General features: G+C 36.8%; 1 protein-coding gene across 1 annotated transcript in view; it reads right to left on the bottom strand.

Moving 5' to 3' along the window:
- LOC121381479 (vesicular glutamate transporter 3-like) overlaps window positions 1-27,950 on the bottom strand; it is a 164,530-nt gene that overhangs the window by 26,690 nt on the left and 109,890 nt on the right. The window contains exons 7-10 of the mRNA XM_041510797.1: window positions 22,877-23,013; window positions 19,971-20,120; window positions 17,960-18,089; window positions 11,492-11,602 (exon numbers count right to left, since the gene is read on the bottom strand). Coding sequence (XP_041366731.1) covers window positions 11,492-11,602; window positions 17,960-18,089; window positions 19,971-20,120; window positions 22,877-23,013 — 528 coding nt within the window. The remainder of the gene's footprint in view (window positions 1-11,491; window positions 11,603-17,959; window positions 18,090-19,970; window positions 20,121-22,876; window positions 23,014-27,950) is intronic.

Raw genomic sequence — 27,950 nt, 5'->3', positions numbered from 1 at the left:
AGTCTGATGAGTGTTCGCTTGAGGTGCTTGTGTCGCACGATCGAACCACCTCAGTGGATCCATTCAACTGATCGGTGATCTTCTCGTTCCATAATACGACCCATCATAGACGGGCGTATGTCTAGTAAAACCCCGTTTGATATTAAATACTATATTTTTTCTCGTTCCAACCAGTGCACCACAACTGGTCAAAGACCGTGGTATGTGCTTTCCTGTCTGTGGGAAAGTGTATATAAAAGATCCCTTGCTGCATTAGGAAGAATGTAGCGGGTTTCCTCTTTAAGACTATAATATGTCAAAATTATCAATGGTTTGACATCCAATAGCCGATAATGAATAAATCAATCAATGTGCTCTAGTGGTGTCGTTAAACAAAACAAACTTGTAAAGATGACTATACAAAGGTCATCGATTCAACAATTGTTTTCCCTAAGTTAAGGAAGGAAGGAAATGTTTTATTTAACGATGCACTCAACACATTTTATTTACAGTTATATGGCGTCGGACATATGGTTAAGAACCACACAGATATTGAAGGAGGAAACCTGCTGTCGCCACTTCATGGGCTACTCTTTTCGGTTCGCAGCAAGGGATATTTTATATGCACCATCCCATAGATAGGATAGCACATACCACGGCCTTTGATGTACCAGTCGTGGTGCACTGGCTGGAGCGAGAAATAGCCCACTGACGGGGATCGATCCCAAACCGACCACGCATCAAGCGAGCGCTTTATCACTGGGCTACGTCTCGCCCCCACCTCATATTAACTGCGCCATTTATACAATATAAAACTGATTTGTGCACTGTTCAAACTCCCATTCGTCTGTCACTCTCTTTTAACGTAATTAGTTAATATGAAAAAAGCTAATGGCTTGAAAGCACGTACATTATGATATTATCTCCGAACTTCAAACCAATATCTATAATAGTATGGGAATTCTTTTCGCCAAATAATAAATAAATAAAAAAAACAAAAAAAAAAACCCTCAGCACTATCTCTAATATTACTTGCCATATTACTTGAAGTGAAACTACACGAAGGTCCGGGAAGTGGATTTTATTTGTCTAGAAAATTGATTGGCGGTCTGCAAATATCACTGGGGAAAGCTCTGTTAACATTTACATTTGTTTTGTGTTGCAAAGCTGTTACCCTCGTTATTTTTCACTTTAGTGCTGACTGGGAACGAGGATGGAATTTGACGACAAGAGAAGCGGGTTAATCAAAAATCGTGCAACCTTGCATTGGAGTCGATCTGAGTCCACTGTAAGTCCATTATCCCAACGCGCAAACCGATGTTCCGGCGAATGCGTACGAAACCCGCGGGTCAATCGGCCAATGATTTTTTTTTTGTTCTCAATAGGTCGGACGTTTGTAACATATTTGATTGCTGATGTCGAGTCGAGTGTCTGAAAATGACAGATACTGTTTCGTTTTTTGTTTACTTCGTGTCGGGCTCATGTTCTAACTATTGAGTCTTTTTATTGATTTTCGCCAGTGGGCAAACTCGGAGCCAGTGGTTGCCAGACCTAAGCTAAGTTAGCGATGGAACAAAACGTTGGACGTGCCCCGAATGCTTGGGCAAGAAGACGACTACAAGAGAGATCCCGTTATACCTGGCTTTTATTTGACGATTTTAAAAACGCGGTAGATTGGGCGGATTTCTCCATACAAATCGTTTAAAAGTGACTGACTCTAGTTTTTAAAACACTATCGCGTATTTTTCACTATTAGGACCATGTCAAATAATTGAAATCAGACATTACTTAGATAATGTTTGTTACAGAACTAGAGCGTATCTACTTCTCTTTAACACAAAACTACAAGGTAAGCACTTCTCTTTAACACAAAACTACAATATAACCACTTCTCTTTAATACAGAACTACAACACTACAAGGTAACCACTTCTTTCCAACACAGAACTACAAGGTAACCACTTCGTTTTAACACATAATTACAATATAACCACTTCTCTTTAATACAGAACTACAGGATAACCACTTCATTTCAATACAGAACTACAAGGTAACCACTTCTTTTTAACACAGAACTACAAAGTAACCACTTCATTTCAATACAGAACTACAAAGTAACCACTTCATTTCAATACAGAACTACAAGGTAACCACTTCTTTTTAACACAGAACTACAAAGTAACCACTTCATTTCAATACAGAACTACAAAGTAACCACTTCATTTCAATACAGAACTATAACGAAACCACTTCATTTTAATACAGAACAATACAGTAACCACTTCATTTTAATACAGAACTGCAAAAACCCACTTCAATTCAATACAGAACTACAAAGTAACCATTTCATTTCAATACAGAACTACAAGGTAACCACTTTTCTTTAATAATATAAAACTTCAGAACTACAAGGCGACCAGTTCTTTTTAATACATAACTACAAGAGAAGTGTTCTTTGGCTATCCGCAACGCCGTTCCCCAGAAGAATTTTTTCGCAACTTCGTAAAGACAGCTTCTACTAATTACTTTGGACTTCATAGATCATTCTTCCGCAGTCTATTGTCATAATTGGCGTTAGTGTCGTAACTATAACACACATCAGTCCATTTTAACTTCCCGAAACGAGAAACAACACGTACGTTTGTAACGAATTATCTCTCTGGTTGTAATAATACGATCGAAACGTCAGTGAGTTAGAAAATGAAAGCGAGAGTGAATACAGTATTTTAAACAAATATTTAAAGACGTATGTGTGGTTATAAAATATATACCGAACAGCTTTAGTTGAATATTGATGGAAGTGCATTTGTTAAATATTTATAAAATCACTTTTGTTAAATAATTGTATTTTAAAAAATATTGATAAAATTGCTTTTGTTAAATATTTATTGAATTGCTTTTGTTGAATTTTTAAAAATAAAATTGCTTATGTTAAATATTTACAGAATCGTTTTTGTTTGAGTTTTTTGGGGTACACGTTTGCAAGTTAAATATTTTCAGAGGTGAAAAACGAGTTGCTTTATACGTATTTTCCATTTCCATTATTGTAACAACCATATAAACAAGTATATAATATTTATTTCAAGCGTTATAAATTAGAGTTAGTTTATATTTTGTCCACAGTACGTATAAAGTTTTAACAATAATGTAACATGGTTTACTACATACCCATTTAAAGGCATGTTGTCACAGACCACTGACCTATTTAATGGTCTAACAAAGTATTACCTGAACAAAAATAAATTGATTTGTCCCTAAATGTATTTTATTCAATCATCTTCATAACCACTATACTCCATTTATTAATGATATTTTGTAAAAAATAATTGAATTATGGCAATGGTCCATAATTCAAAAACTAAAATTGCCGAGAGGGTTGACATGGATTTCTCTCCATCATAGTTCAGTTAAGGTGATGCAATAGCTAGATTTGGTTTCCAACAATTAATGTAATTTTTAGTTATTATCCATTTTTAGAGAAATAAGGTCCTTAAATCCAAGACAGTATGCCTTTAACCTTACTATAGTAATAAAGAAAATTCTGGCTGTGCAATAAAACATTGGACATGTGCGATACAAAATCTCGCATGCGTAGTATGTGTTCACCCGAATGACGTCATATCCCTAGCCAGGAATGACGTCATGTTCCTAGACAGGTCTCTCACGTCAAATTCCATAAAATTCAACCAACTTTCCAGACGAAGTAAGCTGTGTTATTTAATAAAACGTTTGTTAATCATAATAGAGAAAGGTTGTATGTAATAAATAAATAAATTCAGAACCACACACCAGTGTTTTTGCCATGTTAGTATTGCAAGATTTCAATCAGAACCACATACCAGTGTTTTTGCCATGTTATTTATTGCAAGACTTCAATCAATCAACCATTTGACTCGTACTTACATCCACAGAAGGTTCAAGCACGACTGTGTTGGGCACATCCTCCGAGATTCCCCAGTGGATGTGTGAAAGACAGGGTTGCATGAGTTTATAGTGCGCAAGATTTATAACTCACGACCGTAACGCGGTCTCGTGGTATACTTATTCTTGTGCACTATAAACTCGTGCAATAAATAACTTGACAAAATAACTGGCATGTGGTTATGTCTGTTTACTCCACAACTGGTGTAACAAAGGCCGTGGTATGTACTATCCTGTCTGTGGGATGGTACATATAAAAGATCCCTTGCTGCTAATCGAAAAGAGTAGCCCATGAAGTGGCGACAGCGGGTTTCCTCTATCAATACCCGTGTGGTCCGTAACCATATGTCTGACGCCATATAACAGTAAATAAAATGTGTTGAGTGCGTCGTTAAATAAAACATTGCCTTCCTTCCTTCCTGTCTATTTAACACATCATATATTTCAAAAGTAAAATAATATGTACGAATATCCCAAATTGATTGACCGGCGATTTGTATGTGCTCCTGGAATTGTGTTACATAAACCCGACTCGCTAGATTGATAAGTTCACCATTCCGTCCGTCGTAGATGTTCCCTGTCAGTAGCAGGTTTTCCATCATCCAAGCTAATTCGAGACACCATTATGTTTTTGCAGGAAATAGTGTATTATTACATTTTATGTGTAGAAATATGGTGCTTTATTAATCAACCGGTAATTACCCCCAAAGCAACAGGACGTTCTTCCGCAGCACGAAATAGGTTGTGAAATATGTTCCTTTTTTATGTCCTGAATACTAAAATAAACTGGCCAGTCATTATTAAAATATATCTGTCTACCCTTGAGCACGACGTGAGTTTGAGTTCAGTGAGTTTTGTAGAGTGTATATCAAGTTGAATTATCTCTGGCGTGTACTTTAGAACTTTACAAAATTGAGTCACCTGTTTACTTTGAATAATGTACCGATTTGAGTCATTTATGACGCGTACTCTAGAATGTGTATCAACTTAAATTATTTGTGGCGTGTACTTTAGAACTGTACACAGTTGAGTCACGAGTGAATCATTTGTGACGTGTCCTTTAAAATATTTATCAAACTGCGTCACTCACTTAAGAATTGTCTGTTATTTCTTTTTAGTTCATCGGGGTATATATATATATATATATATATATATATAAATCATCATCAAACTGTGTGAATAGGCGAAGTCGTTGTCGCATAAGTCTACGGATGATTTTTTGTTGTTGTTCATACCCAGTTGAACGTAAAAGAAATAACAGACAATACTTATAATTAAATTTGTAACATACTTACTAATAATAACATTAAAAGTTCATATTTTATTTTGAATTATGTGTTTTGGTTAAAACAATAACACCCAGTAAGACAAATTACCAATATAAAATGACGTCATCAGATATGACGTTCCTTGACTACGTAATTTTTACATTCACCGAGGAATGAACAAACACCCGTTGGTACGGCGGGACCAATGGGATGACGTTATATTCTAATGCATGTAACGGAAATTTAATTATAAACTTTATAATTAAATTCCGTTACATTCATTGCAATATAACGTCATCCCATTGGTCCCGCCGTAGCAACAAGAGTTTGTTCAATTCTCAATGAACGTAAAAATTACGTCGCCAGGGAACGTCATATCTGATGACGTCATTTTATATTGGCAAGTTGTCTTATTGAGCGTTATTGTTTATGGACCAAAAATAATTCAAAATAAAGTATGAAGTTTTAGTGTTATTATTGACAAGTATGATTCAAATTTGATTATAAGTATTGTCTGTTATTTCTTTTATGTTCATCTGGGTATGAACAACAACAAAAATCATCCGCAAACTTATGTGAGAACGACTTCGCCAATTCACACAGTTTGCGGATGATTTTTTTGTTTTGTTCATGGCCCGATGAACGTAAAAGAAATAACAGACAATCCTTAAATAATTTGTATCAAACCCAGCTATTTGAGATGTATAGTTTGCAATACGCATTCATTGCCGTTATTTTTGTACCAAAATCGATCTTCATTTGTGGCACTAAATTAGCGGTGCATTTACACCCAAAAGCCGATGTATTTTTTTTTGCTGGGGTGTCGTTAAACATTCATTAATTCATTCTAAATTAGCGACGATCGAACCTCCTAGTGCACCCATTCTCTGACTGTTTCCCCCCCCCCCTCCATCCCTAACCAGTGCCCCACGACTGGTATATCAAAGGTTGTGGTGTGTGCTGTCTTGTCTGGACCAGTGCGTATAATAGATTTCTTGCTGCGGATTTTGCTCTAAGTCTACGAGTTACTATTACCAAATGTTTGACATCCAATATCCGATAATTAATAAATCAAAGTGCTCTAGTGAAGTCGTTAAACAAAACAAACTGAAACATTTTTAAATATTAGCAAAAAACTCGGTACGATAAAACCGCTTGAATGTTGAAAACAACATTCCTATATAAGACCAATCAAATGGATATTTCGACAAAACTATGATAGAATATATTATGAAACACCGCGTTTATATGCCAGCGCAACGAACGTGTAATTTCTGAGTGAAAAAGTTAAAGTTTGTTTTGCTTAACGACACCACAAGAGCACATTGATTTATTAATCATTGCCTATTGAATGTCAAACTTTTGGTTATTTTGACATATAGTCTAAGAAAGGAAACCCGCTGCATGCTTCCATTAGTAGCAAGGGATCTTTTATATGCACCATCCCATAGAAAGGATAGCATATACCACGGCCTTTAATATACCAGTCGTGGTGCACTGTTTGGAACGAGAAGTAGCCCAATGGGCCAACCGACGGCGAGCACTTTACCACTGGGCTACGCCCCGCCCAGTTTCCAAATTAAATGTGAACGTATGTTTGTATAGATGTATGACTATGTTGAGGTTGACTATTACATATATAGATATTAACGCACTAGCGCAGTGGATAATTAAATCCTTTCTAGCCTCACAAATTGAAGCCTGACTGAAAATCGTAATACGTACATTAATTCTTTAACACACTAGTACTTCTCTTATTTACCGTGGGGGAGGGGTGGTGGGGGTGGATGTATTAAAATAAAATCTTTACAGGTGACATTATCTACAAAACGTTTTATTTTCAGACCATGTTTGAATCAACACCCACGACATTATATTGTAAATAATACGCTAAACCATGACATTTCAGGAGAAAATTTACTATCCATCGCTGATCCAAATTCATTATGGTGGCCAATGCAGTGACATATTGTATGACTTGCGTGGTATGATTTACATACTCATAGGAAACGAGTGCGTATAACTTAAATGCCAACGAAAATTCACGTAAATAATACACAAACACTATTGTTATATATTCAAGGCCATAACTAGAGGGTGGGACGGCAGGGGGTTAGTTCCCTAAAGAGTAAAACTACAAAAATGGAAGGGTACTCTTTCAGTTTTTAAGTGTATCTTTTTCTGTATTCTGTTTGGGGCTGGACATAGCCCAGTGGTAAAGCGTTCGCTTGATGCGCGGTCGGTCCGAGATCGATCCCCGTCGGTGGGCCCATTGAGCTATTTTTCGCTCCAGCCAGTGCATCACGAATGGTATATCAAAGGCTGTGGTATATGTTATCCTGTCTGTAGGATGGTTCATATAAAAGTTCCCTTGCTGCTAATAAAAAAGAGTAGCCCATGAAATGGCGACAGCGGGTTTTCTCTCTCAATATCTGTGTGTTCCTTAACCATATTATGTCTGAAAGCCATATAACCGTAAATAAATAAACTTTATGGAGTGCGTCATTAAATAAAACATTTCCCTCCTTCCTTTATTCTGTGGTATTACTACAACCTGATTTGTATTTTTTTTACTGCCACTCCACTTATTTATGCTGGTATTTATGTTTAGAAATTTAAAGTTGTTTGATTTATTAACCATCCGCTATTGGATGTCAAACATTTGGTAATTCTGACATATAGTCTTAGATCGGAAACCCGCTACATTTTTTTCCATTAGTAGCAAAGGATCTTCTGAATGCACCATCCCACAGACATGGTAGTATATACCACGGTATTTGATACAACAGTCGCGGTTCACTAACTGAAATTAGAAATAACCCAATGGGCCCACCAACGGGGAACGATCTTAGATCGACCGCGCATCAGGTGAACACTTTATGTTTAGATGTTTTTAATATATATATACATATACAAGTGTGACTGTATATGAAGAGTTTAGGCGCAAAATGCGATATAAAAAATAAAATAAAACAATTTTCAGTAAAAGTGATTTTTTTAAATGGCGTATATCGCATTTTGATCAAAAAACCCCAAAAAACCCACCGGGATTTACCCAATACAATTTCATAAGGATCAATCGCGTTTTGCGGAAAATCAGCCGGCCAACGATTAGCCCTTACTGACATACAATAATGGCTTTAACTAAAAAAAGAAAGAAAATGGTTTATATCGCTTTTTGCGCCTGAACTCTTCATATATACTCTTCAATAAAAGTAGGGGAACTCTAAATTATAAGAATTTACAATTGCCAAACTTGTAAGGTATATTAGCTGTGGAGAATGGTTATATGATAATAGTGAATTAATTAGATAAACATTACAACCGGTAGTTCAGTATTACAGTAGGTTTTATGACCACCAAAGATCTTGAAGGACGATTGGGGTCAGAAATGAAATTTGAAAGTTGACGTGTTTTTTTTTTATCAGTTGCATACGCCGCATCGCAAATTCAAACAATAAAAATGACTAAAAACAAAACAATAACAACTGTATGATCAACAGAATGAAAAAAGATTGACAGAAATAATGTTCCACAGTGATTAATCGACATTTCTGGAAATTATCAAAATCGAGAATGGCACCCCACGCACGTGTACGGGGCAACTGCGTGATGCACGTGCAAACTATGGAATGTGTTTCGGTGTGTTGATAAACAGACCTGAACATTCTTTACTAGGATCTCTGTGGTTCAAACGTATGTTCGGTCCAATAGTTGATATTAACATTAATATTTCAGATTCCCCTACTTTGTTTGAAGAGTATACATACAGAGATACATACATACATACATACATACATACATACATACATACATATGGATGCCTCAATAGCTCAAAAGGTATCGTGGCAAGTCGGCAAAGTTGCGGGCGATTCTGTGCCATAGGTTCGAGTCTCAGGAACGGCATGGGACAATTTGTGAGGCCAGAAAGGATTTAATTATCCCCTGCGCCAGTGCGTTAATATCTATGTATGTAACAGTCAACCTCGACATACATACAATATATAGATATTCATACATCAATACATACATACGTACGTACGTACATACGTACGTACATGTACGTACATGTACGTACATACATACATACATACATACATACATACATACATACATACATACATACATACATACATACATACAATAATAACAAGTTAATGTTTGGTAGAACGCCAATGAAAAGTTTCAAAAAAGAAAAACAAGGCGAGCGAATAAACATTGGAACACTGTGATTGGTTACTTTTTACCAGACGTCATCTGTGTCGGGAAAGTTGACAGCTTATCGGAATGGAAGTTATTTCATTCCGCTGAGAAGCTTTCATCTCTCTCTGGTTCTCCTCAAAAGAACTTTATTAAGCAGCGCTTTAAAATCTGTTCTAAGCTCGTTTATAGCTGGAAGGCAAACGGATGTACGCGAAGAACCGCAAACATCATTAGTATAGCCCAGGAGAATGAAAAGATTAAGTCGCGTGTAAATTTCACTTGTAGCTGGTTTCTAAGCTACTCATTCCACGTAAACTTTTTAAATCAGCACCACCTAGCTCACGATATTGATATTAAACACTTTTTTAAATCCGATACCGCGGTATTACATTACAACTAGTTTTGATCAAGGAAATTGTGATCTTCGATTTGTTGAAAAAAAAAGAGGAATGTACTAAGGAATCTGGATGTCCCAGGAAAACGTTTTTTTTTTCAGTTTTTTTTCCACGATGATGTTTAATCGAAAATGGATTAAAAAGACTGTTGTAAAAAGAATCTAAATGTTAGAACTGTAACATTTGGAAGACGGACATGACTGTTTATTGACTGAAATAGGATATTTATTATTTAAATAAGAAAAAAAAAACCCCAACAAAAAAAGCTCCCACTGCTTTGGATTTGTTTCCAGTTAAAAAAGAGAACGTTTTTCGACGAGTTTAATGTCAATCCTTTATTATGAAAATTCGTGGATAAGGAAACAATTATATTAGCGCAAACTGAATTTTAAGAGCATTTTGAAGAGATTATGGACCATGTAGTATGTATTAAATTTCTCAACGAGATTATTTCCTGAGCACGGTGCACTTTAAAAAAAAAAAAAGAAGACAGACGACGACAATACCCATGTTATGTATTAAGACTGCAAACTCAGTAATTATAAATCAGTTTAAAAAAAAAGTATTTTATATTCTAAATGGAATAAAAAAAACCCCACCTGTTTTAGCACTGTGTAGCAAAAACATATCTAAAGTGCACTTTATAGAAAGTGATTGTTATACCAGATGTTTTTAAAACATTTTTATATCATGTTAACAAACATTTGATACTTAAACACTATTAGAACATTATATCTTTCGTCTAAAATATTTAATATCCCCCAACCCCCCCCCCACACAAAAATCCCCCCACAAAACCATCCAGAAAATGTCTTTATAACGAATCTCTTTTCTTTCGTTTGTCATATACCGAACTCTATAGAAGATGCAGGTATTTACCATTGTCTACTAAACAGCTAAAGGCATCGTCATAATATTATTACTGTAAACAAATACGCTTTAAATTCACATTTGATATGACGCAATTAATTAGTTTTAAATATGATCATTACTATCATAACATATTAATCTTTATTTGAAGCAGAAAACCCATTAAACCTTTGTTTATGTCGTTTATATTCAAGAAAAATCAATGCGCTACCTGATATAGAGAACACGATAAATTCTGTTACTGTTGTTACATTCAACATCTGTCAGTGTTTAGTAACAGCTATAGTAAACATGATGAAATGCTATCACTGTCGTAAAATTCCACAATCTTCAGTTTTTACCTGATATGTTCTGTTACAATCGTGACTTCAGTTTCTCATCTGATATAGCGAACGTGTTATATTCAACAAATTTGTCACATTCGTTATATTCAACATATTTTGTCGCGATCTTGATACTCCAGTTTCGTACCTGATATAACGAACTTTATATATTCTGTCACGGTCGTTACATTCAACATATTCTATCATGGTCGTTACAGTCAATACACTTCAGTTGACATAGCGAACGTGATATATTCTGTCACGGTCGTTATATTCAACATATTTTATCACGATATTTATATTCAACATACTCCACTTTCGTACCTGATATAACGTACTTTATATATTCTGTCACGGTCGTTACATTCAACATATTCTGTCACGGTTGTTACATTCAACAGACATCAGTTTCTTACCTGATATAGCGAACGTGATATATTCGGCCACGGTTGTTACATTCAAAATATTTCATTCAGTTTGTTACCTGATATAGCGAACATGATATATTCTGTCAACAGACTTCAGTTTCTTACCTGATATAGCGAAGCCGCTGAAGCCCACGGCAAGCGTCAGACATACGATCGACGTTGCTGTATCGCGGGTGAAACCGACTCCAAGCAGAAACAAGGCCTCCATTCCAAAACCTGAAACGTGAAACCCAAAACGTAGAAACATTGGTTTTAAAATGAATATCTTTTAACGAACATCACTGTTTTTGTGAACAACAGAGATTTATTCCAGCATAGATAATATAAATAATACGTATGGAATGATAATGCTATGTTATGTTAAATGTAAATTCTGCAATGAACCTCTTCTGTAACGAACAATCCCTTCATGTTCCCTATAGATTTGATACATCAGTGTTCGTTATATAATGTTTCGTTATGTAAACCCTGCAGTGAACCTTGACTATAACGAACCCTGTTATGAACCTCAACAATATTTAACAATCTATTTCTGTTCCCTTATGTATTCGATATATCAGTGTTCGTTACATAGCATGTTACTTCATGTAAACGCTCAGCAGTGAACAACGACAATGACGAGCAATATGTTCCCGTCCCTACCTATTCGATACAGCAGTGTTCGTTTTATTGTATGTTATGCAAACTGTGCAGTGAATTACAAGAAAAAAATGAATAGTCTATTTTGGTCCCCTATATATTCGATACAAGGGAGTTCGTTATAGACGTATTATTATTATTTTATTTCTTGTTTTTGGGTGTGTTTTTTTTTGGGGGAGGGGGGGCTGACGTCATACATGTAAGCTAGCGTACCGTTAAATGAGCATTAATTTGTTTCTCTCTTTAACAAAAATCGAGCGACAGCGGTGAATAGGTGTGACATATGCTTTGGAATTAACTTTTTTTTTTTCTCTCAATATTAAAGCAGTAATAAAGGAAATTAAAAAAAACCCCCAAAACTATAAACGACAGAACAGTCGACAAGAGATTTTAAATCTCATAACAGAGAGCTGCGTCTCCACTGCAATATTAGAGAACTCGCGCGAGTCATTCCATCTCGCGGTCCTATCTCGAGGCGTGTGTTCCCTCCGTATTTTACACAGATTTAATTAGCTTGTTCCAAATTAATACAGCACCAATATCCTGAATTCGCATCCTTCATCGCGCCGCCTGCAGTGCACACGCCACTCAGTGGAGAAGTCAGTGGTACAAATCAAGCCAAATATTCGCCGCCACTCCTTTACATCGAGCGTGAGGCGCACCACCCCCCGGGGTCATTCCATAGTTCTCATCAAAGTTTAATCAAAGTGTTCGCGTAAGGACGCGTGTACAAGTTTTTCAATAATCATTGCACTCAGTGGGATATATGTGCTATAAAGATATTTGAATAGGAAAATTTCGTCTAGATTTGATGTTATTTATGTGTGTGTGTGTCTGTGTCTGTGTGTGTGTCTGTGCGTGTGTGTGTGTGTGTGTGTACCGAATTGCACTGAAAACGCATTAGTGAGATTTGTATTGTAAAATAAGGATAGGAGAAGAAAGAAATAATGCATTTTACTGATTTTGTATAATTGTATGTATTTTTGGGTAGGCAGAGAATAACTAACGAAATATTGTATACAAGGGTTAGGGTTATAGTGTGTTTTACGGAAACCTCACATGCGATAGCAATAGCAATTGTAAAGTGAGTGGTGCGTTTTCAAATACACATTTAATTGATTTTGTATAAATAGAGATTATTATACGAGCTTGTGTGTCGTACTGATTTTACGAAACGAATATCAGGATTATTATATTACCCAAGCGAGAGCGAGGGTAATACATGAATCCTGACACGAGTTTCATAAAATCAGTACGATTCACACGCGAGTGTAATAATGTTTTTATTATCCACATTATCCAAACTATTATTTTCACGAATAACAAGCTAGGACCATGTCAAAACGTTTCAAACGTAACTAAAAACAGATGATGAAACAACGTCATTTTCAGAAATGACGTCATTTTGATAAGCATTAAGTTAGGACATCGCTTCACAGAATGACGTCATTCATTCTGCAAGTGAAATCATTATGACACATGTGGGTCATACTGGTTATATTTCCCTGAATATCTTGAACTATGTGGATATAACTATATGTATTTTGGCAGGAAATAAAACAAACACCCTGAAATTGTATTAAAGGGTTACAGTTATACATGTACCGTGTTTTTATATATAAAAAAACCCCTCAAACATGTGAAAGCAATAACACCTGTAAATACCCGACACTGCTATATGATCTGGGACAATAAATATGTATTAAAAATAATAATAATAATAATAATAATAATAAAATAAAAAAAAAAAAAAAAAATAAAAAACTAACAATAGTCATGGTTGTTAGAATAGGTCATATTAAAAACTTGTAAATAAGATGTATTTAATAATGAATGGGCAACGTGGCAAACACTATGTTATAATCTAGACATGGGAACAGCTGGTTTGAAAAACAAAAATTCAGACTACATTTTAACACAAATAAAATACTTTAATTTAAAAATAAAATAAAATAATAATAACACCTGTAAATTGGGTTGTACGTTTTCAATGGAGTCCAGTATGTGTTTGGATATACATATATCCCGTAGATGTAACCTGTACTGCGCACGGGAAAGTTTAGATGGGGTGTGGTAGCTTTTTCACAAAACTATAACTGCCGTGTCGATAGCCAGCCCTCGTTAGCTAAGGTTCCATACACGGCCGCAGTGTATGTAGCCACTTCTGTGTTAAGTAACAAATATGACGACCGCCATTACGTTAGAATTAATGGAATTGCCATGTTTGTACGCAATGTTTATACGCTAGTCGAATGGATATGACAGCAAAAAAGATCCTTACGAAATGCGGCATCATCAGGGGCCTAATTCACTAAACTCTCGCAACTTTGCGATCTCGCAGTGCAATGCTAAAAGACTTGCAAAGAGGATGCTTTGTTGTCTAACAGAAAGAAAGAAATGTTTTATTTAACGACGCACTCAACACATTTTATTTACGGTTATATGACGTCAGACATATGGTTAAGGACCACACAGATTTTGAGAGGAAACCCGCTGTCGCCACTACATGGGCTACTCTTCCGATTAGCAGCAAGGGATCTCTTATTTGCACTTCCCACAGGCAGGATAGCACAAACCATGGCCTTTGTTGAACCAGTTATGGATCACTGGTCGGTGCAAGTGGTTTACCCCTACCTATTGAGCCTTGCGGAGCACTCACTCTGGGTTTGGAGTCGGTATCTGGATTAAAAATGCCATGCCTCGACTGGGATCTGAACCCAGTACCTACCGGCCTGTAAGACCGATGGCCTACCACGACGCCACCGAGGCCGGTTTGCTGTCTAACAGAGCCTAAGTCTTAGAGACCTTTGTGAATTAGGCCCCAGGTATGTACAGTAGAACGTACGGTAACGATCTTTAGTAGGCCATTGACTTATCATTCTAGAGAACGTTGCTACAAGTCGTACTGTGGGAACGCACCTTAAAACACATTTTATTGACGTCAGTCATTAAACTGTACATGCAATACACAATACACCATCTACGTCTATGAGAAAATCATTAGATGGGCAACTATGAAGTCATGTTTTGCGCTAGTCAAGTGTTGACTTTACAATATTAGAAGTCAAACACCAGTGCTCGGAAACCCTGTAGAATTACTTGCACGCGCTCGTGACGTCAGCACAGACCTGATGCAACGAAACCGAGCGTAAGCCACGTATTGGCGAAATTAATATCTCTGATTGGATCACTACTATCTCGTCAGATCTCGCGTCGGGCGATATTGAAGGAGGATTTCAAATCATCCAATAGATTTAAAATTTTATCTACTTAGTGCTAGCTTCGTGACGTTGTCAATCGGAATCCACCAGGAGCTAAAAGGACAATTCGCTTTAATTATTTAATGGAAGTCTACACTTCAAGTCCTAGCTAGCCTCTTTAAAAAGCACGCCCCCTCAATCGGGTGAATATATACTTATGCTATCTCACATTGGCGGTTTTAATTCTACAACTAGACGCTTCCCTCACAGAATATAAGAGGCCCTGAGCATCCTATCGCTTCTAAAGTCTCTTTAAGAGCTCACACTAGAAAGTTTTATTTTAACAAATGTTCAAGTATGTGCGATATTATCTTAAAAATTATTTTAAAAATGGGTAATTGAAACACAAATTTTATTAGCCAAATGCTAAATGTTACAATCACTTTGTATATAAAAAAGAACATTTAGCCAAAGTAATGCCCTAAGACTACGTAATTGCCAGAATAAGAGCCGCAATTTGAGACTGATGCTACAATGTATAGAACTACCGGTATATTTCTTTTGAAATATGGATGCTTGTAGAACATTAATCTGTAACGGATAAATTGAATGTAGTGAATTCTGTGCCAAGAATGGGGTTGGTATATGCATATATATATATATATATATATATATATATATATATTATATATACACATACACCAAACGCGAAACAAAGAAGTGGGGATTATCTTTTGGAAAAGACTAGTCCATAAAAAGCCATGACAGTCTTGGGGAAATAATATTTAATACTCAAGTAACATAATGGAGGGACTCTCATATTCTCACATCATCACTTGAAAATGTCAATTGTTAAAGTATCTTCTCGACTTCCATCCGCTGAAATGTCTTGGTGACAGACTCTCCAACAAAACCAAAAATCAGCAATCAGAAGGCCATGCTTCCATATGGAACTAATTTACTTAACAACAAATCATAGTGGGTGGGTAATGGAATAAAAAATTGCCCTTCCCCATTAACACTTTTCGGAACACCCTCTAAGGCAAGAGAGGACACACACACACACACATACATACACAGACACACACTCTGATAGTCTCTCCTGTTTATGACTCAATTAACATCCTCGCAGAACTCTTCATAAGGGCACGTAGCTCTTATTCCCAGACAGGAAATCGTACAGACGGAAATATTCCTGATGAACAAAGGCATAATATATTTGATAAACCACCAGTCCTTTCGTTCATTCATTCAGTTATAGTTGTTTTCGTGCTTATTATCCAAGTAAGGTTCAAGCACGCTGTCCTGGACACACACACACACACACACACACACACACACACACACACACACACACACACACAGCTATCTGGGCTTTCTGTCCAGGACAGTGGGTTAGTGGTTAGTTGTTTTAGTGGTTTGCGAGAGAGAAGTCGATGTAGTAGTGGTCTTACGTCTACCCAATGAGTCGATAAACTTTGATCTTGGTGGGATCCGGTACCGGGAGGCGAAACCAAGACCTACCAGCCTTAAAGTCCGGTTACTTAACCACTACACCACCGAGGCCAGTACCATCAATCCTCTGCACTATTAACAAGTTGCACTAAACCAAATAAAATCTCATAGGCGACCATGTTAACGTATGTTATTAAAAACACTATATGCAATATATCAAAATTACGACCCATATATATATATATATATATATATATATATATCAATACTACAAACCTTCTCTCAAAGTATTAACTGAAGAAAGTAGAACCTTTCATGGCTCATTTTCGATATAACTGGATGTTTTAAATTCAGTCCTAGTTTCGCACAAAATTGTAGTACTTACTTTTACAGGTACCCCATACACGTTTCAAGCACGATGCTACTTAACACAGTAGTACTTGATGAAATAAAATTGCATACATTTATTGCCTAGATGAAACTGTCACACTGTCACATTTATCACCAATGGCAGGACTTGTGGTATTAACTGCTCTATCAAACTTTGACCCAGCCTGCCGGATGTTATTTGGTATTAACTGCTCTATCAAGAGTTCGATGGACGTCGGTGCACGTCGGTGCACGTCTGTGCCGCTGCACCTTGAACTTTGACCCAGTCGGATGTTACTTGGTTTGGTGCTACCAACAATATGTTTTTTCAGAGTAGGGTCAATCGGCAATCTGATTAAAATTAGCTCTACTGGTCTCACCAGTAGATCTAACAGCATTGCGTGGAACCCCATGTTCAGGTGACATTTCATCTATAAATAACAATTTAAATATCGACCAATTACACTTCGCCTTTTATAGCGTTATTCGGGAGCATACAAATTCTAAAAATATCGGGCGAGACTATTTATGCAATAGGCGAACTTGTTGGTCTATTTCAACATTGAAAAAACAGGGGGAAAAGTGCAGTAATAAACTCTGGATGGTATACTGGTATAAACAGATTTTATGGCTATACCATCACGGTTTTTTTTTCCTTCTTGAAACGAATTGTGTATAAAATATATTGAAATTAATTTCCGGTATACTTCGTAAATCACCCGAATCATTTCGTATACCCTCGGCATAATCCCGAATGTTTTCAAATTCTTTTTAAATCACTGGCATGATTTTGCAAGTAAGGTTTTGATTGGTCGAATGAAAGGTCAGCTGGACACGAGCTCCAACGGGCTGCTGTTAGATCTACGTGTAATAGTGGAGCTAATTTTAATTAGATTGGTCAATCGGTTACCTCCGCAGTTGAATATTTTCCGGACGACGGTCGTCGTGAGTATTCGTCGACGCAGGAAGTCGGCGAGCTGTCCCCCAAATGGTACGATGATGGCCATTACCAAATGCGGAAGCGCAGAGAGGACTCCACTCTGAAAGGAAAGCGAGAATAAAGAAAAGGAATGTTCGTTAATCTGTTAATTTCTCGCTCCACGACTGGTATATCAAAGACCGCGGCATGTGTTATCCTGACTGTGGGATGGTGCATATAAAAGATCTCTTGCTGCTAATCGAAAAGAGTAGCCCATGAAGTGGCGACACCGGGTTTCCTCTCTCAATATCTGTGTGGTCCTTAACCGTATGTCCTACGCCATATAACCGGAAATAAAATGTGTTGAGTGCGTCGTTAAATAAAACATTTCCTTCCATCGTTAATCTGTTCAAAATTGTATCTCTGCACAAGGCATAGATGAACGGGCATTTTGAGCATATTGTATTGTTGAAAGTTTGTTTTTGTTCAACACCACCATCGGCTATTTGATGTCAAAAATATGGTAATTGTGATATATAGTTTTAGAGAGGAAACCCGCTACATTTTTCCACTAGTAGTAAGGGATCTTTTATATGCACCATCCCACAGACAGGATAGCACATACCACAGCCTTTTATACACCGGTCGTGGTGAACTGGCTGGAACGAGAAATAGCCCAATGGGCCCATCGGCGGGGATCGAACCCAGGCCGTCCACGCATCAAGCAAGCGCTTTACCATTGGGCTACGCCCCGCTCTACAAAGTTGTAATGTGGGACTGACTGCCAGTAACACAGTCAACTTCTGAAACATAAATTTAGGCTTTTGGTTCCATTGATTATTTGCTGTTACAGTTTGTATGATCTTTTTGTTTTCCCCATAAACGTTCATATAAACTGCATGCGGCGCGTGCATGCGGTCCAGCTAAAAGACATCGAAATACATTAGTTTCAATGCGACTATCTAGACTGGATGCGTCTTGCAAAACGCACGAGGTCAGCCGGACCGCAGTTAGTGTGTATATGCCTTAAACGCAACAGACGCAACCTGTCGGAGCGCACGCTCACACAGCAACCACTCTGGATGAGCTTTTCTTACACACTCGTTGGTGAGAACATCATTCGTTATTTTTGATAACACATATATGTTTACACATGTACGTGTGTTAACAATTTCAAGACATTCAACTGGATGCTCCTAGGTGATGACCAGGTCACCAATGTCATACATCCAAGGAAAACACAGCACGATTGAATCGATTACACTGTGGCGTAGAGTTAACCTGACAATCATTTGTCTGTGACCCGTAAGTTAGCGTAAGTTAGTCAAAGGGCTGTAAATAACTTTTATCCGAAAAAGATGTCAAAATTTGCTTAAAACCTGCTTTTTGAGGATATGTAAGAAATAGAATAATACAATGGTATCCCTTAGATACCATTTATCTTACAACTCGTTTAAAAACGTTTCAAAGTCGCTTTCGCTTGATAGATACATTTTTAAACAACTCGTTGTAAGATAAATGGTATCTAACGGCCACTCGTGTATTATTCTCTATTTAGTATATTTGATAAACCACCAGGTCAGCCAGTGCTCCACAACTGGTGTAATAAAGGCCGTGGCATGTACTATCCTGTCTGTGGTATGGTGCATATAAAGGATCCCTTGCTGCTAATCGAAAAGAGCAGCTCATGAAGTAGCGACAGCGGGTTTCCTCTCTGAATATCTGTGTGGTTCTTAACCATATGTCTGACGCCATAGAACCATAAACAAAATGTGTTGAGTGCGTTGCCAAATAAAACATTTTCTTCCTTCGTATTTAGTATATACATACATACATACATACATACATACATACACACACACACACACACACACACACACACACACACACATATATATATATATATTATATATATATATATATATATATATATATATATATATATATATATATATATATATATATATATATATATATATAAAGACAGGTGAGAGAATCTTACTTTTGATACTTCGAAGCCGAACACCTTGAGGAAGTAGGTGGGCTGGCTAATAATGAGAAGGTAGAACGTCCAACTCCGACAGAAGTTAGCCACCATGATAGCGTAAACCGGCATGGAGGTGAAGAACTGTAACCATGGCACGTGGAATTTCTGAAAACAAAAAAAGCATTGTGAGAGTACCGCTAAAGCCATACATGTCCCCTCCCGGGCACAACCAAGTTTTCGTTTCTCCTAAATTCAAGGATCATATCTCTGTGAGAAATGGGTAAATCACCATGGAAGTTGAAGTTGAACTTGAGCTGTAACTATATGTGATAAAGCTACGCACAAAATGTCATCTCAGGCATTGCAAAACAAAAGTCCGGAAAACAAATGTTCATATCTCCTAAGTTCAAGGACTATAACAAATGGGTAAATTGCCATGAACGTCAAACTTTATCTGTAACAGTATATAATAAAGCTATATACAATATTTCAGCTCAATATCTCAAGGCCTTCTGAAAAAATACCCCATCCGGAAAACTATATGTGGGACAGACAGAGAGAGAGAGAGAGAGAGAGAGAGAGAGAGAGAGAGAGAGAGAGAGAGAGAGAGAGAGAGAGAGAGAGAGAGAGAGAGAGAGAGAGAGAGACAGAGAGAGAGACAGACAGACACAAAGGGATACATACACATACATAGACAGAGAGAGTGAGAGTGAGAGAGAGAAAGAGAAAGAGAGAGATAGAGAGAGAGACAGAGATAGTGAATGGTTAGCTGTTGGTAGAGAGAGAGAGAGAGAGAGAGAGAGAGAGAGAGAGAGAGAGAGAGAGAGAGAGAGAGAGAGAGAGAGAGAGAGAGAGAGAGAGAGAATTGGGTTTTCAATATTTGTGTGCGTTTAATAATATTTATTTTTTAAGGTAATACTTGACAGAGTTTATTTTATTTTTAATTTTATAAAATAACAGATTTTATAAATCATATATTTAACATTTAACGCTAGAATAAAATTGCACCCCGCTGCATTAGGTTTACCTTTCTACTTAGGATTTATATATTTGCATTGTTATTTATTTACTATTTTAGTACATGGGTACTAATGTCTATTTTCTATGATATTTAACGATCAGTTTCATTTTGTAATCTCTTCATATCCTATTTGTTCGATAGTTTTTTCGTTGCAAATATTCAGTAATGAAATATTAGCCTTAATCAAAAGATGATTAAAATAGTATTTTACGGCGATTTGTGATTGTATTAACGACAAAACACATAAATTGATTAATTAACTCTTTCACATATAATCCTCTTTAGAGATAGTAGATTAATTAGCCTTCTTAGAAACACAAGTTCAAATAACAACAATATGATTTAATATTAATGGGTTTTAGCAAACTTATAACCAGCGTACTCACATGCATGGTGTCAAACAGTTTTACACTGCTTTTCAATCCCACACGCCTTTTCCAATCTAACAAACTTTTCTAATCTCACGCGCTTTATCCATCTCACACGCCTTTTCAATCACACACACCTTTTCAATCAAACACGCCTTCCCAATAGAACATGTACCAGTGTCACACACCTTTCCAATATTACACAACATCCCAGTGTCAATTACCTTTCCAGTGATATTTTTTCAATCCTAGTCATATTTCGTAAGCAATCGTACACATAATCTCAATCTCACACACCTTACCAATCCCACACACCTTACCAATATCTCTCATCCTTCCAATGTCACACACCTTACCAATGTCACACACATTGTCAATGTCCCACACCTTACCAATGTCACACACATTGTCAATGTCACACACATTGTCAATGTCCCACACCTTACCAATGTCACACACCTTACCAATGTCACACACATTGTCAATGTCCCACACCTTACCAATGTCACATGTCTTACCAATGTCACATACCTTACAATGTCACACACCTTACCAATCGCACACACATTACCAATCTCACATACCTTACCAATATCAAACACCGTACCAATATCACACACGTTACCAATGCCACACACATTACAAATCTCATACACCTTACCAATATCATACACGTTACCAATGCCACACACATTACCAATATCACACACGTTACCAATGCCACACACATTATCAATCTCATACACCTTACCAATACCACACACGTTACCAATGCCACACACATTACCAATATCACACACGTTACCAATGCCACACACATTACAAATCTCATACACCTTACCAATATCACACACGTTACCAATGCCACACACATTACCAATATCACACACGTTACAAATGCCACACACCTTACCAATATCACACACGTTACCAATGTCACACGCCTTATCAATATCAAACAATTTACCAATGCCACACACCTTACCAATATCACACACGTTACCAGTGCCAAACACATTACCAATCTCATACACCTTACCAATATCACACACGTTACCAGTGCCAAACACATTACCAATCTCATACACCTTACCAATACCACACACGTTATCAATGCCACACACATTACCAATATCACACACGTTACCAATGCCACACACATTATCAATCTCATACACCTTACCAATATTACACACGTTACCAGTGCCACACACATTACCAATCTCATACACCTTACCAATACCACACACGTTACCAATGCCACACACATTACCAATATCACACACGTTACAAATGCCACACACCTTACCAATATCACACACGTTACCAATGTCACACGCCTTATCAATATCAAACAATTTACCAATGCCACACACCTTACCAATATCACACACGTTACCAGTGCCACACACCGTACCAATATCAAACACGTTACCAATGCCACACGCCTTATCAATATCACACACGTTACCAATGCCACACGCCTTACGAATGCGACACGCCAAATATAAACTGTCATACACTACGCTTACCTTGTCCACCAGTGACGTATTCTCTCCTATAGATGTTTCGATGTATATTCTTTCTGCATCGGATATAGTCGGGTGGGTTCCGGGTCGCTCGTGCGAGAAGAACCACCACACGATCGACCAAATGACACCCAGGCAGCCTGAAAACACCAACACACAGGGTCAACTCGTATACTGCACAACACAAAACTCGCAAATACTTTAAAGGGACATTCCTGAGTTTGCTCCAGTGTAAGATCTTTCTGATAATAAAATATTTCTACGATTAAACTTCCATATTAAATATATTTTCCTGTTTAGAATATCAGTGTCTGTATATTCAATGTGTTTCTGGTCGTCTTAATATTTCTAAGAAGCCCAAACTGGATTTTGTACGAATTGTTTTTGTTGTTGAGGAAATAAGATGAAATTTAACCTAGTACAAATATTAGAACGACCAGAAACACGTTAATATATAGCCACTAATATTTTATGCAGAAAAATATATTTGATATGTAATTACAATCGTTAAAAAGTATCTGTTAGTCGATAACATCTTAAAAATTGCAGCAAACTCAATTTGCAAGGTCTCTATAGTCCGTCCGACGGGGAACGTCTGTTTTTCATAGTATAGGATTTACTACAAGTTATTTATTTCTGAGCCGATTGTTTTATAAATTACACATATATTTTTGTTATTTCCAAAACACTTTTACTTTTCTTTTTACCACAAACCAAATCCCAATTTTTTTTTAGGAGGATGGGATGGACTATAGGTAATATGTGTTGCTGTCAATGGGTCATTCTGTATATCTGAGCGTAATGTTTACATAAGATTTATTTAAAATGTGTGACGTCAAACTAATTTGTGCTTATCGTTATGACTGTCATATTAGCGATGAAGGCTTCTTTAGTACTGTGATATTTACTAAATATAGAATGAAAATGTTATTTTGGAAGTGTTATAGGATATATAGCATTCGTTACTGGTGTTTGTTTAATATTTAAAAGATCAACTTCGCCTAGTTAATCGGTATTTTGTTTTGGCAGAGCCTCGACAAATACCGATTAACGTAGACTCGGTTGGTATGTTCCATATCGTCGGTAGGCCCATTGGGCTATCTCACGTTCTAGCCAGTGCACCACGACTGGTATATCAAAGGCCGTGGTATGTGCTATCCTGTCTGTGAGATTGTGCTTATAAAAAATCCCTTGCTACTAATGAAAAAATGTAGCGAGTTTTATCACAAAGACTACAGGTTAAAAATACCAAATGTTTGACATCCAATAGCCGATGATTAATTAATTAGGATGATGGAACGGACTATAGGTAATATGTGTTGCTATCAATGGGTCATTTGTTTACAACCCAACAAGACCTGTATATCTGAGCGTAATGTTTGCATAAGATTTAGTTAAAATGCTTGACGTCAAACTAATTTGTTCTTATCATTATGACCGTCATATTACCGATGAAGGCTTCTTTAGTACTGTGATATTTACTAAATATCGAATGAAAATGTTATTTTAGAAGTGTTATAGGATAAATAGAATTTGCTACTCGTGTTTTTATTATTTATGTAAAAGATCAAAGTTAATCGGCAGTCTCGACAAATACCGTCAGTGGGTCACTGAGCTATCTCTCCTTCAAGCCAGTGCACCACGACTGGTATCAAGACCCTTTACTACTAATGAAAAAATGTAGCGAGTTTTCTCTCTAAGACTACAGGTCAAAATTACCAAATGTTTGACGTCCAATAACTTTTTTATCCTAGGCAGGAAGATTTGCAAATGCTGCAAAACTTTTGTCGTTAGGCATTCGCCATTCCAACCATCAAAGATAAAAGTTAATATTACAGTTTGTTTTGTTTAACGACACAACTAGAACACATTGATTTATTAATCATCAGTTACTGGATGTCAAACATTTGGTAATTTTGACATATAGTCTTGGAGAGGAAACCTGCCATATTTTCCATTAGTAACAAGGGATCTTTTATATGCACGAGAAATAGCCCAGTGGGTCGACCGACGGGGATCGATCCTAGACCGACTCCGCATCAAGCGAGCGCTTCATCGCTGGGATACGTCCCGCTCCTCGAATGATAAAGCCACTATCTTAACGATTTTTAAGACAGGAACGAGTTATTCTCTTTCTATAATTTTTTTCCTTCAATTATATTAAATATGTTATTGAAAAAACTATATTTTTACCTGTGGTTTACATTTATAGATACACTAATGGTTTAATCTAGATTTTTGTTTAATACAGTTTGAGGTTTTATCGTTTGTTTCATATAAGAGCCTCACTTTTAAAACAAAAAATTCTAACACAACACTTAGTGGACTGTTCTTTCAATCAGACACTGCATGCAGTAATATAATAATTATTTGATTTAGAAATGTCCCTGTAACCACAAATTAACCTAACTGAAATTTGAATAACTGGAATCAGAATTCTTCAACTCTCTTAAATAAAACTCAAAATTTCTTGCGTTATTCTTGATTACTCCAGACAACACCAATAACAAATATTAAGACGGACGGCTAAAACATGTGTGTTCCAAGTCTCACATAAAAATTTAATGAGTTTTTTTCTGAGTGGAATTTCTTTGAATTGATTTTCAATTCTTTCGGCAGTCAATAGATCACGAACTCTGCTCCGTGTATCTGTCACGTATGTTTTAGTGATTGTCGCCTACAACGAATGTTAGTAAAGGCCAGCAGTCGAATAACTCTTGGCATTTGTGACTGGCGAACGCCGCATGTCTTAATAAAAGTCACGTAAGTCTTAAGAGGTTGTCACGTAAATTTACATAACTGTTACATAAGTCTTAGTATCTGGTGATAAAAGTTTTTTAAGTAATTGTCATGCCGGCCTTGGTGGTGTCGTGGTTAAGCCATCGGACTACAGGCTGGTAGGTACAGAGTTCGCAGCCTGGTATCGGCTGCAAACCAGAGCGAGATCTTAAGAGCTCAATGCCGCAAGGCCACTACACCCTCTTCTCTCTCACTAACACTAACAAACTAACAACTAACCCACTGTCCTGGACAGACAGCCCAAATAGCTGAGATGTGTGCCCAGGACAACGTGCTTGAACCTTAATTGGATATAATCACGAACATAAGTTAAAATGAAATGAAAGTAACTGCCGTGATGGTGTACGGATCCTTGGAAATCTCAGGTAGACATTATCGCATACGTATGGTTAAAATGTATTTTTGTTTAACGAAACCTCTAGAGCAAACTAATTTGTAAATAATCGGCTATAGTAATAGTCGCGTGGCCTATAGCCGTGTTCACATAAATCGGAAGACATATCACATAAGTCCTACTACTGGTAATTACTACATAGAAGTCTTTGTAATCATTGGGCAGAATCGATACACGCAAAACAACATTTTATATCCACTAAAAGCAATAAGTAATGCAAAATTAATCAACAAAACAATTATGCGTCAACTGTCCTGATTTAATTTGATCATAAACTCTTATTTTTTGTATCATAAACATTGTTAAAGAATCAAGAAATTTAAAAATATAATGTTACAATATTATTACAGATTTCTGATTTAACACACATAAATAAAAACTACATCACGAGATAGGCGCCTAGCGGAACATAGAATATTTCGGTGTGCTATTGTTTCGACAAATGATGATTTAGACCAATGCTCTTAAATTAATTGTGTATCTCAATGTTAAATATATTGCGCAAATCATGTCAGTCTTTTATATTTAATGTTAGAATTAATTCCATACGTTATTTACTGAAAATATACATATGTCTTCAAACCAGGTAGACGTTTGTTTTAAAATTCAGCTATCAGAAAATTGAAAACTATACACAAGCAAGGTTATTTCGTTCAACTAACGTTCGTCTTTATCTCCAGTTAAGATCCAAGCACGCTGCTCTGGGCACACTTGAGCTATGTTAGTTGACCGTCTTGGGTGGTGGTTAGTGGCAAGGAATTCTAGATGGTTCGTACACTGGACATTCTTCCATAGACGATTCGTTCGAGGCATGGGCGGACGGGCTCCGATTTTTTTAGGGTTTGGGGTGGGGATGGGGTGGTGGCAGATCGAGTTTTGCCCGAATTAAACAAAATTGCTACCAGACAGTTATATATATATATATATATATATATATATAATATATATATATATATATATATATATATATATATATATATAATATAGGGTTGCATTATTACCTGGATGACAACTAATATTGTTGGTAGAATGAAAAAAAGAAAGAAATGTTTTATTTAACGACGCACTCAACACATTTTATTTACGGTTATATGGCGTCAGACATATGGTTAAGGACCACACAGATTTGGAGAGGAAACCCGCTATCGCCACTACATGGGCTACTCTTTCCGATTAGCAGCAAGGGATCTTCTATTTGCGCTTCCCACAGGCAGGATAGCACAAACCATGGCCTTTGTTGAACCAGTTATGGATCACTGGTAGTTGCAAGTGGTTTACACCTACCCATTGAGCCTTGCGGAGCACTCACTCAGGGTTTGGACTCGGTATCTGGATTAAAAGTTTCATGCCTCGACTGGGATCCGAACCCAGTACCTACCAGCCTGTAGACCGATGGCCTAACCACGACTCCACTGAGGCCGGTGGTAGAATGATGAAAATACATGGTGAAAAGTGTTCAGACAAGCTAATTATGGTCGAATTTAATCTTCTTTTTTTTGGCCTGAATTTGAGGATCCCCCCCCCCCCCCCCCCCGTCTCGTACGCTTATGGTTCGCCATAATTTTCGTCCACGTACACTAAAGGGACAGTCCTGAGTTTTCTGCAATTTTAAAGATGTTATCGACTAACTGAGACTTTTTAACGACTGTAATTACATATCAAATATATTTTTCTGCATACAATTAAACGTGTATATTTCCTAAAATAAAAAAATTTCGTACGTACGTACGAAATTATTTGAAGACAAAATCCAGTTTGGGCTTCTTACAAATATTAAGACGACCAGAAGCACATTGAATATACAGACACTGATATTCTAAACAAGAAAATATATTTAATATGTAAGTTTAATAGTAGAAATATTTTATCTGTCAGAAACATCTT

This window comes from Gigantopelta aegis, chromosome 9, assembly GCF_016097555.1.
Source record: "Gigantopelta aegis isolate Gae_Host chromosome 9, Gae_host_genome, whole genome shotgun sequence".
NCBI classification, from domain to species: domain Eukaryota; kingdom Metazoa; phylum Mollusca; class Gastropoda; order Neomphalida; family Peltospiridae; genus Gigantopelta; species Gigantopelta aegis.
This window is presented reverse-complemented; position numbering and strand designations above follow the sequence as displayed.